The sequence below is a fragment of the Abramis brama genome, assembly GCF_963993115.1.
Source record: "Abramis brama genome assembly, chromosome: 13".
NCBI lineage: Eukaryota > Metazoa > Chordata > Actinopteri > Cypriniformes > Leuciscidae > Abramis > Abramis brama.
In genome coordinates, this window is record NC_139975.1 from 22,802,624 (window position 1) to 22,815,024 (window position 12,401).

Genomic DNA, 12,401 nt, shown 5'->3' on the forward strand with positions numbered 1-12,401 from the left:
CGCTGAAAACATTCTCTGTTCTGCCCTACAAAGGCAAAAAACAGTAAACAGTACATTTTTGGTCGAAAATTAGTTATTGATATTTTTGGGACATTCAAGATCTTCTTTATCATGTGAATACATATCTTGAGTCAATTCTGTAGTTTTTTCGAGAAAATAATGGGTTGACTTAACAGTAACTTCCAAAAGCACAGGAGAAACCAAGGCAGAACACACCAGTTACTGTTCTCTGCCTTTGTTAGGAATGCTCAAATTGAGTTAGGGTACTCTGCTATTGTTAGCCGTTGTTTAGAAGTTACTGTGCCGTCCTGGAGTTACTGCATTCTGCCTTTATTTTACCGTCCATTAAAGTTTTGCTGCGTTTAAATTGCGGTGTAGCCTGTGTCATACATCTGTCACTGAAGCACTTCTGACACATGATACCTGAATAAAAGTGTAGGTAAAGCAAATAGTTGAGTGGTTGTTTTTACTAATAGCATTTAAGGATGGCCCATTGCTCTCGAAGGAAAATGACAGTTGAGATGGCTTTGAAACGCAGAAAATATGCATTAGACAAACAAATTAGATAAATCGCAATCTACTTAATTTAGCTAGGTAGCAGCCTATAACATAAATACAGAGGTGGACAGTAACAAAGTACATTTACTTGAGTACTGTACTTAAGTACACTTTTTGAGTATCTGTACTTTACTTGAGTATTATTTTTTCTGGAAACTTTTTACTTTAACTTCACTACATTTGAAAGATAAATATTGTACTTTTTACTCCACTACAATTCTGTCAAGGTCCTTGAGTAGAAAGTAACATCAGTCAGTGGATGATTTTGGTTGCAGGGGTTGCATTTTGGTTGGAAATGAAAGTCGGGTTGACGTCAGAACCTGACTTTGGTTTCTGACGTCAACCCGATTTTCATTTTCAACCACAATACAACGTCTGTCCAACGTTGGAGATCAACGTCAATCTGACATTGGATTCTGACATAAACCTGATTTTCATTTTCAACGTTGGGTTTGGTCTTCTAAATGCGACTTTTGTCACTTTTTTGGAGCACACTAGCTTATAGATAACAGTAAGGCTAACATATTCATACTAAAAGCCAAAAAACTTTAAATAGGGCAATATTTGAGGGAACAGCCATTTGGGTGTCCGAAACCAATGTGGACGTTATTGAGTGCACTTATTCAATCTCACATTCAATCCCACTACTGGAACTGTGTTCTAGAAATAAATTTGATATTGATATGAGGGTAGGTAGGCAGGTGTAGATTCAGAGGCATACGGTACTTTAAGTATTACATACAACAATGCAACAATAATAAAACAATGCATTGACATTTACTTTTTACTTTTGATACTTAAGTATTTTTAAAAACTAGTACTTCTGTACTTTTACTTAAGTAAAAATAGGTCTTTACAACTTTTACTTGTAACGGAGTAATATTTGACCAGTAGTATCTGTACTTTCAAGTAAGGAAGTTGTGTACTTCGTCCACCTGTGCATAAATAGGCTAGTCAGCTATAATGAATAGGCTACCAAACTGCTCCATATAACAAAGCAATTGTAAATCATCCAAAATAAATTCCATGATCCCTAGATTTTATACAGGTGTTACTATAATGATTTTGTAAATGGTGATCAGCAACCAAATATTGATAATGTGGTTACAGTTACTGGAATTTGCCTTGGTGTGACTTCTCACTTTTTGCAGTCAATACAACGACAGAGTACAGTAACGTCAAAAGTCAAGTTTGAGCTCAAGATTTTTTTACTAAAACATCTAATTGCCAGATTTCCAGTGTCCTACCTATAATTAATTTGGCTGGACAACTAAAATCTTTAAAGTGCTTTTTCTCAGTTCCACACTCTAGCGAGTTAAGGTCTTCTGCCTTTGTAGGGCAGTGTTGTGTTCAAGGTTTGGCTTATTTCAGAAAAAGTGACAAAAGGTAAAAATAGACTTCATCTAACAATGACAAATGCCACGCGAAGTGCCTGAACAACCTCGAGTCGCGGTGAAAAGGAGACGTTTGACACTCGCATGGACGTGTGCGCAAGCAAATGAGCCGTTGAAAACGCTCCTGACTTTTGACGGCAGCGGCCCATTGGCTGATGGATTTGGCTGAAAGACTGCTGGAGTGAAGAGGTGTGTCAAGGTGTTTCTGTTGCAGCACGACTCACATGTGAGGCCTACGAGAGCCACGCGGATGCTGAGGTCCACCATCACCGCCCACCTTGGACCGCAGCGCGCCACCGCCGGCGGGATCAGGATTTCTGCTGACACGTAGAACTGCAGCGCGTAGGTGATGTAGATGCCGAAAGAGTAAAGCAGCTTCACGACCTGATATAACCTACAGAACAGACACACATTACATGCATTTCTTATTTCTGCAGTCATTTATGCCAAGCTACCTTTCAAAAGTTTAGGGTCAGTATGATTTTTTGAAAAATCAAGCTTTTGAAAGAAGTCTCTTATGCTCACCAAGGCTGCATTTATTTAATAAAAAATGGAACAATGTTTTGAATATTATTACAATTTGTATATATTTTAAAATGTATTTTATTCCTGTGATGACAAAGCTGCATTTTGAGCATCATTACTCCAGTCTTCAGTGTCACATGATCCTTCAAAAATCATTCTAATATGATGATTTGCTTGCTGCTCAAGAAACATTTCTTATTATTATTATCAGTAGAAAACAGCTATGCTATTTAATATTTTTGTGGAAACTGAATTTTTTTTCAGGATTCTTTGATGAATAGAAAGTTCAAAAGAACAGAATTTATTTAAAATAGAAAACTGAATGCATCCTTGCTGAATAAAGATATTAATTTCTTTAAAAAAAAATGTCTTTACTACCACTTTTGATCCATTTAATGTGTCCTTGCAGAATAAAAGCATTATTTTCTTTATATATATATATATATATATATATATATATATATATATATATATATATATATATATATATATATATATTATAAAATCTTTTGAACGAGCAACACTTCCACGAATAAAAAATAAATAAAAATAAATAAATAAATTGGAAAGGATAAATGGGTAAAGGATATGACCATGATAGTAATGTATTAATAAAATTATTAGACTAACTGATGCTCAACCTAGAAACCCTGAAGTCTCGTATAATTTCAGTTTATATGATTCTTTTTCATCATCATCAACAAAATCTAAATAAAAAAGTGGCACTACAAGACAATACACATTACAGATTCCCTGGCACTCACCAGCACAATGGTAAGTTTAATGTGATGCTGCCCCGAATTTGCTCTCCAAAGCCAATGTAGCCGATGGTGCCCAGGGAGATGTAGAGGCTGGTGACGATGCCCATGCCAAGATACAGAACCATGGGGAACTTTCTGGGATTCTGCATCTTATTCTCAAGTGGTAGCACCTGTAAATGATGAAGATCGAGAGCGACATATTTTTTCACCTGAATAATACTTGTTTGGTGACAAAATAACAGAGCAAAAGAAAAACTTACAACTCCGATTCCCTCAAAGGCGAATATTGCCGTTCCAAAGAAGAGAGGATAGTCAACTGCCCGTCCCGCCAGCGGGAGGTTGATGGGGTATGGGATATTCTGACGATGCAAAACAAGAATAGAAAAACATGTCTGGCAGTCTGTGACATTGAGAATATTTCAAAAAAAGTGAACATGAATATATAGTGAGGTCCAAAAGCGTGAGACCAAAAAAAAGCTGCTGCTTTGCATTCTCCGATTTATTGAAATTTCTTTACAATTATATTTAAGGATACTTATATACACTATCATACAAAGTTCATTTTTTAAGTCTCTTATGCTCGCCAAAGCTACATTTATTTGACCAAAAATACAGTAACATTGTGAAATTCCACTTCTAATTTCAACTAACTCTTCTCTATTTAAATATATATATTAAAAATGTCATTTATTCCTGTGATGGCAAAGCTGAATTTTCACCATCATTACTCCAGTCTTCATTTCTTATTACTATCAGTGTTGAAAACAGTCGTGCTGCTTCATTTATTTGTGAATCTATTTATTAAAGAATCCTGAAAAAAAGTGTAAAAGAACAGAAGTTCTATTTAAAATCAAAATCTTTTGCAACATTATAAATGTCTTTACCATCACTTTTGATCAATTTAAAGCATCCTTGCTGAATCAAAGTTGTTGTGTTTTTTTTACAATGTAACTGAACAAATATATAGTTAAATGGTTATTACCTTAAATATTTCTTATTAATTATTCATTATAACTCAAATTTGGGTTTAAAACTGTTAAAATCTCTGACTACAGTATATGATGATCTGATTTAGATTTACCAAGTCTCATACTTTTGGGACACTATAAATCAGACTGATTTTAAATAATGTTTTAGAGCATAAATGTTATGCAAATAAAATCATGATGGTAAACCACAGAATTTACAGTGATCTTATGATGTGCTGTTCGGGTTCAAGATGCTTTTAGAGGAACATTTTGTGTCCTTTTTGCAGCTCTGTAAGCATTCTTGAAATCCCTGACTGTTCACAAAAAATGATTTTGTGAACAACAAACCAATTTGCAATCTTCAGCCATGCAACTTCCTCTTGCTGTTTCCACCATGACAAAGTTAGTTCCCTCACTGAGAAATTGTGTTACCCACTTGCTCGTTTCTCAGTAGCTGCCTTGCCAATTTCAGGCGGAGGGTCTGATTTAAAGCTGTTCAACAGGAAATGGGCTCTGAAAAACAACCCTGAACCCTGTCATTTAACTCTACATCTATAACACTTGAGACTGAATCAGCATCCCAGGGGAGAAGACTTGGTCCTGAAAATTGCTTGGAGCAGAGGATCTATTGTTGTATTATTTCAAGTGTTTTTAACTACTATGTAGTAACATTTAAATTAATCATTTGATACAATGCACTTATAGTGTACATACATGGTTTCAGTGTTAGGGGGAACATTACAAGTAACAAGAGCTACAAAATCAGATATTCATGTAACTAGTAACACGTAACGTAACATTACTTTTAAATTAGAAACAAAATATGAGTTACATTTTCAAATAAGTAACGCAAGTTACTTTACTTCTCATTTATTGTATATACTGTACAGGCATGAATTTGCATTTCCTTCAGTCTGAGGATTATTCATTTCACTTTTGGTGTGAAAAGGCCTTTACATTTGCCTGTTGTTATTAAAAAACAAACAAGGAAGTCTAGCCCAGGTGAGAAAAAGTAACACAAAAGTAAAGTAACACATTACTTTCTATAAAAAGTAACTAAGTAGTGCAATTAGTTACTTTTCTTAGGGGGTAACACAATATTGTAACACACTACATTTAAAAGTAAATTTATTGTAAATACTGCAGGTTTTTATGTTGAACTTATATATCAAAAATACCTGCATGTATTTACAGCTGTTATTAATTTCTGTTAGTACTTTTGATCCTTCCCTTAGTCCTTAACCCAACCTTAAACCTAACCAGACCACTAAAACTGTGCCTAACCTTACCCGTATCCCACCTCAATAGCAGTGTTTTGGGTAACACTTTATTTTATATTGTCCTTGTTACACGTTACATGTAAGTTACTGTAGTAATAACTACTATGCATAATTACATGCAACTAACCAATAGTAGGAACATGTAGTTAATTATTACTTCACAGTACTTAAATGGGTAGTTACACTGTAACACAGACACCGTAAAATAAAGTGTAGCAGTGTTTTGCAATACATGAACACAATAAGTACATTGAACCTTAAAAAAAAAATAAAAAAAAATGTATGATGTAAGTACATAGTAGTTAAAGACAACTAACAAAGTGTGACCAAAACTTAAAATAAATAAATAAATGGTTTGCCTGAAAAGTGTGTCTGTGCTATAAGTGTGTCTAAAATAAATACCAATTGGATTAATACTTTGTTATATAATGCAATTACATTCATACATAGTGTGGCTTAAGTGTTCAAATATTTTTTGGACTGCTCAATTGTATTGTGGGCTAAAGTATGTATCATATATGACACTATTTACAATAAATAAGGAAGCAATGTATGCAACAAAGATGCACTTTCATCATATGTTGCGTGTTTAATGTGTCTTACCGTCAGACAGTAGTAGTATATGAGGACCAGGCTGACGCACATGGAAATGTTTGCTACAAACGACAGAGGAGCCAAGTACTTGAGATTGCGGATAAACACCAACACGATGATAAAGGGAAGGAAGAAGAGCATGTAGAGGCGAGAGTCGTAGCTGGGGACGGTCACTGCGGTCTCGTTGTTGTGACAGTTCACTCTTGTCGCATTGGCAGTCTCAACCACCTACAATGGAAAGATTCCTTTATGGCAATAACAATATGACAGATTGTACTGAAATAATTTTTCATTTGTAGGTTCAAAATGAAAGAAAGGAAGAACATCTTTTTGTGGGGGAGAAGCAAACCCAGGTGGTTTTTCCAAATGAAGTGAAAGGCAATGCTGCCCTCTTGTGGTGAAAACAAAATCACTCAGCATTTTTTGAAGCATTTACATTTTATACATAGCTTTTGTCCAAAGAGACAATGCATTTATGGCAAATATTTTTAGCAATTTATACATTCTACGCAAATAAAACCATTGACTTTGGCATCTTACATCACGTTCAACCAATTGGCCTACAGAAACTACTGTTTTCACTGGGTACTCATTTAATAATATGATAGTAAAGGAAATTTATGTGATTTTAAAGTTTATTATTTTAATGAGGACAAAAAACCTTTATTCAAATCTTCTGTATTTAAAGATCTCTCACCTGTTTGACATTGTCACTGAGGAACACAAAGTACACGCAGCAGAAGCCCAACTGAGTTATGTTGAGGAATATATTTACCACACGCCTGAAAGCCGAAAAACAAAACAAATCATTATGATCAGGTACAGGTCTAACTATTTTTAGTCATCTAAATGTCACAAGTTTATTTAGACAAGCTGCCCAGTGAGCACACTATACTACTGTTCAAATGTTTGTTTTTGTTTTTATTTTATTTTACAGACTCCAACCATTTGAACAGTAGTTTAAGATTACTATATAGGCTATCATGTGCAAGATGTGAAACAGTGACGCTGCAAATAAATCAGGTGCTGAAAGAGTCACAAGTGACAAGTGGTCAAAGATTATGTTGAGAACAGCACAAACTGCACGTCAAGTTTAACAGACTACTGAATTAAAACAGGAAACTGCCTTGTAAGCACTGAAACAAAGCCGTTCAGTTACCTTCCCCACACGGAGTGTCTGCTCAGCCATGGCACGTTCTCCATGCCATGCTCCACCGCATCTCCATAGGAAAGAAAGGGCTTGCCCATCCTAAATAGGAGAAAAAAGTGTAATTTAAATCAATTGCATGACAGAAACACAAAAATGTAATTAATATATTCTACTAAAAATGTTCCTGAACAAACACCAAAATGTAATTATTAAACCACGGATTAATTAATTAACTAATTTGGTCCATGAATTCAAGCGACATCCCTATATATGAGTGGTAGATTCGTGTTTAAAGGGACCGTTCACCCCAAAATGAAAACTCTGTCATATTTACTCACCCTGAAGTTTCTTTCTTCTTTTAAACACAGAGGAAGATATTTGGGAGAATGCTGGTAACCATTGACTTCCATAGTAGGAAAAAAATAAATACTATGGAAGTCAATGGCTACCGTCAACTGTCAGGATTTTCATTTTTGGGTGAACTATCCCATTAACACTGACTAAATGAAGTTTTGAAACTTTTATAAAAAAAAAATATATTGCCAGATACAAATGATAAAGCAAACAAAACTAAACTCAAATTCACCATGGCAGGTTGTTGTGTGTCAAAAAACCTGTCAAGAACATGAGGGGCAGTATATCTAAAATTATTCAAGCTATTAATTCTTACTTTACGCTTAGATGATGTGCACATTTCACAAGGAGGTTCATGCAATGTATAGCCACTATTCCCATGGCCAGAAGACTTAAAGGCCCCACCTGCAACATAAGAAGAGGCGGAGAACATCAACCCAATGATAAAGATAAAGTTTGATAAAGATAAAGTTTAACTTGCAAACTGTCATCCCGCTTTTTGAACATAAATGCACTATACAAAATTAACTGGCTGAAAATCAAAGCCACATTGTAAAATATTATTATAATTTAAATTAACTCTGTTCTTTTAACCTATTTTAAAATGTAATTTATTCCTGTGATGGCAAATCTGAATTTTCAGCATCATTACTCCAGTCTTCAGTGTCACATGATCCTTCAGAAATCATTCTGATATTCTGATTTGGTGCTCAAGAAACATTTCTTATTATTATCAGTGTTGAACACAAAATGTACACTCTCTTTTGTTTCTGCATATTTACAACACTTAACATTTTACTGGTTAGGTTTGTGCATCCCCACTATGCAGTCAACAATCTGGGATGATAAGGAATAGTAATGTTGTGGTGCAACTACACAAAGTATCCCTAAAAATACAACTGACAAAAAGGTCAAAGCGTGATATTCGTCTGGCAGGAGGCATTCTTCAGGGATGTGTCATCTTTGATTAAGTGGAAACACTGTCAGACTGCGTCTTGCTGTCCCTGTGTCCTCAGCTGATGCTGAGAGAGGTTTCAGTGCTCTTCAGAGGCTGTAAACACAGCTCCTAAACTTAGCTTGTGCTATGGAGATGAAAGAGGCACTAAATTATGCAGATTGTTGAGGGTGTGCTATTATTTTTTTAAAAGTCATGATTGACTGGTGCATAAAATTAAATAGAAAAAATATATATTAAAAAATAAATAAAATTGACATATTACTCTTCAAAAGTATGGGGTCAGTACAATTACCAATTGTTGACAAGTACAACATTGATAATGCTAAGAAATGTTTCTTGTGCATCAAATCAGCATATTAGAATGATTTCTGAAGGATCATGTGACACTGAAGACTGGAGTAATGATGCTGAAAATTCAGCTTTGACATCACAGGAATAAATTACATTTTAAAATAGATTAAAATAGAAAACAGTCATGATGGCACATTAATACATTAAAACACTAAATTGTAATAATATTTCACAATGTTACTGTTTTACTGTATTTTTGAACAAAGAGCATAAAATACTTCAAATTCTCTATTATAAAAACATCAGAAATCTTACTCGCACAATTTTTTTGAATGGTAGTGTACATCGAGGGAGGAAAACAAAAATCTTGAAACCAGAATATGAATGATTAAAGTATTAAAAATGTAACAAATTTAAATAAATGTTATAAATCTAGTATTTTGTTTCCTTGAACTCTGTAAAAAGCCACCAATATTTACTATGGATTTGCTGTAGTAGTAACACTAACTGTATCCATGGTATTTTGTCAGAAATGTGGTATATTCATATTAAATGTAAATATATTAAAATAGTCATGTATAAAATATTAGGGGAGTGATGAAATATTACAGTAATTTTTATTCTGAGTATATTGCATTTTTATTTTTTGCATTTATATTTATACTAAATGTGCTTAGGTTTCTGTTTCACATTACAAATACCACAGTTTATAAAAACAATTTTTTGCTACACCCTATACGAACACATGACCAGATCTCAGTCAGTGGGAACAAAATTACAACCCACAAAAATGCTGTTCTCTAACCAGAAGGCTGTACACACACGAACAAACACGGTTTGTGCTGCCTGTTCAAAAACCAAAAGATGTTGAAGTTCTTAATATACACTCATAACAAGATAAACCTGAACACAAGACCAGAACAGTTAAAAATAAAACCGCAACATCATAATGCATTAATCTCCTAATTAAATTTTCTGTCCTACCACGAGTCCTGCATTCTTGACAGCCAGAGGCAATCCGAGCAGTCCCGTCCCAATATTTCCTTTTAGTAAATGAATTATGGTCTGAAAAAAACTGGAAAAATAAATAAAACAATTAAAATAGGTCAATGAACATAAAAGTTTTAATAGGCGAAGATCACAGTGCTTACGAGGATCCTGTCCTTCCTCCGATCCGTTCATATTCTGTCTGCCGTGGGGACCCAGGTGAGCGGGTGGGCTCATCTTCAGTGGGGCTCTCGTTTCTTCCAGAAAAATCTGGGCCTGGGACCAACACACAGATATAGCTTTCATATGATATTAAACATTGAATAGAAAAAAAACACATACACCACTGTTCAAAAGTTTGGCATTGGCAAGATTTTTTATTTTTTTTTGAAAGAAGTCTCTTATGACTGCCTATTTATTTGATCAAAAACACAGTAAAAGCAGTAATAATTTGTGAAGTATTATTACCATTTAAAATAACCGTTTCCAGTTTTAATACATTTTGAAATGTAATTTATTCCTGTGACGGCAAAGCTGTATTTTCAGCATCATTAGTCCAGTCAGTGTCACATGATCCTTCAGAAAACATTCTAATATGATGATTTGACATTTCTTATTATCGTCAATGTTGAAAGCAGATGTGCTGCTTAATCTTTTTGTGGAAACTGTTTTTGAGGATTCTTTAATGAATAGAAAAGCTCAAAAAACAGCATTTATTCGAATTAAAAACCTTTTGTAACATTATAAATGTCTTTACTGTCACTTTTTATCAATTAAATGCATCCTTGCAAAATGAAAATATTAATTTCTTTAAAAAAACAAATCTTACTGACTTCAAACTTTTTGAACAGTAGTGTGTCTGTTCATTCATTTATAACATCATCTTTCACTAAGCTTAGCCAAAAAAAACAACAGTCACAAACAGTGTTCCATATTGCAAAGGAAATTGGTTTACCATTTTGATAGTTGATATCAGAGGCCATGTTTGCTTTGGTAGGGTGTAATTTGCCACTGATAGCTTCACTGATCAAAAGCTTCCCTGCAGAGACGCTGCATCTACAGGCGCTGTGATCGCAGACAAATGAACAGAGTTAATAGCCCTCCTAGAACACACGCATGACGCACACAGTGCCCTTTCTGTGTCATCTCTTGGGGCTGACAACAATATGAGGATTTTAAACATGCAAAATAACTATGCAATCAACACTAGTCATATCTGACACTTTAATGTAGCGGTGAGAATTTCACACAGAAGCTCAAATGAACTACTGCATCATTCGTGTCATTGTCAGATATCAAAATGATTCAACCTCCACTGCAAATCGGGTCCATTGGCAAAATGTACAGACTTTCAGCTGTTTGCAATGAACCAATCAAACAAAAGTAATTGAAATGGCTCAACACAACAAATGTGTTTTGGTGCATGGTTTTCCCAAATTCATCTGAAAATGCAACTTTTAATGTCTTCTCCAGTTTTAAAATTATTCAACCCCTTCATTTCAAGCATCTTTAGTACTTAGTAGAACACCCTTTTGCTGTTATGACCTACTGCAAACAAGATGTATAACCAGACAACAGCTTCTGGCAGCGTTTCTGAGGAATCTTAGCCCATTCCTCATGAGCAATGGCCTCCAGTTCATTGATATTCTTGGGTTTACGTGCTGCAACTGCCTTCTTTAAATCCCACCAGAGATCTTCTTTGGGGTTCATGTCAGGTGACTGTGATGTCACGTGCAGAATCTTCCAGGACTTCTTCTGCAACCAAGCCTTGGTGGAATTTGAGGTATGCTTGGGATCATTGTCCTGTTGGAAGGCCCAATGACGCCCAAGCTTCAGCTTCCTCACTGACGGCATGATGTTTTCTCCTAGGATTTACTGATACTTCAATGAATCCATCTTGCCTTCCACACGCTGCAGGTTTCCAGTGCCAGAGGATGCAAAGCAGCCCCACAGCATCACTGAGCCACTACCATGCTTAACTGTAGACAGTGTTCTTATCAGCATATGCTTCATTCTTCTTCCTCCAGACATACCTCTGATCTATAGGGCCGAAAAGTTTCAGTTTTGTTTCATCACTCCACAGAACAGAATCCCAAAAATGTCAGTGGCTTATTTATATGCTTTTGGGCAAATTGGAGCAGACTTTTCTTGTTCTTTTGGGTCAGTAGTTGGAAACCGCATGCATTTAGTATACGTGCTTTACTGTGCAAGCTGAAACCTCAGTGTCTGTTGCCACCAAGTCTTGCTTCAGGTCTTTTGCAGTCACTCTAGGGTTTTTCTGAACCTGTCTTCTCAGAAATCTGTTTGCAGCCGTTGATAGCTTCCTTTTTCTGTCCTGTCCATGTACTGTAACCTTGTTCCTTTAACTTTGAACTTGCGAACTATGCTTCCAAAGGTGTCTCTAGGAACAATTAGTGCCTTCGCTATCTTTTTGTATCCTGTGCCTTGTTTGTGAAGGGCGATCATATCTTCTCTTAACTTTTTGGACCATTCTTTTGACTTAGCCATATTTCTTACATGCAGTCAAACGTGACACTCAACAAACCTAGCCAGTTCAGTTATTTCATGTGTTCTAGCTCAA

At 35.2% G+C, this 12,401-nt stretch overlaps 1 protein-coding gene across 1 annotated transcript in view; it reads right to left on the minus strand.

The window, feature by feature from the left end:
- The window catches only part of slc36a1 (solute carrier family 36 member 1), a 37,890-nt gene that overhangs the window by 23,316 nt on the left and 2,173 nt on the right, over positions 1-12,401 (minus strand). The window contains exons 2-11 of the mRNA XM_084133694.1: positions 10,776-10,885; positions 9,985-10,096; positions 9,818-9,908; positions 7,901-7,989; positions 7,240-7,329; positions 6,778-6,862; positions 6,090-6,308; positions 3,499-3,597; positions 3,242-3,408; positions 2,177-2,346 (exon numbers count right to left, since the gene is read on the minus strand). Of these exons, the coding sequence (XP_083989820.1) occupies positions 2,177-2,346; positions 3,242-3,408; positions 3,499-3,597; positions 6,090-6,308; positions 6,778-6,862; positions 7,240-7,329; positions 7,901-7,989; positions 9,818-9,908; positions 9,985-10,096; positions 10,776-10,803 (1,150 nt within the window). The 5' untranslated portion in view covers positions 10,804-10,885. The remainder of the gene's footprint in view (positions 1-2,176; positions 2,347-3,241; positions 3,409-3,498; positions 3,598-6,089; positions 6,309-6,777; positions 6,863-7,239; positions 7,330-7,900; positions 7,990-9,817; positions 9,909-9,984; positions 10,097-10,775; positions 10,886-12,401) is intronic.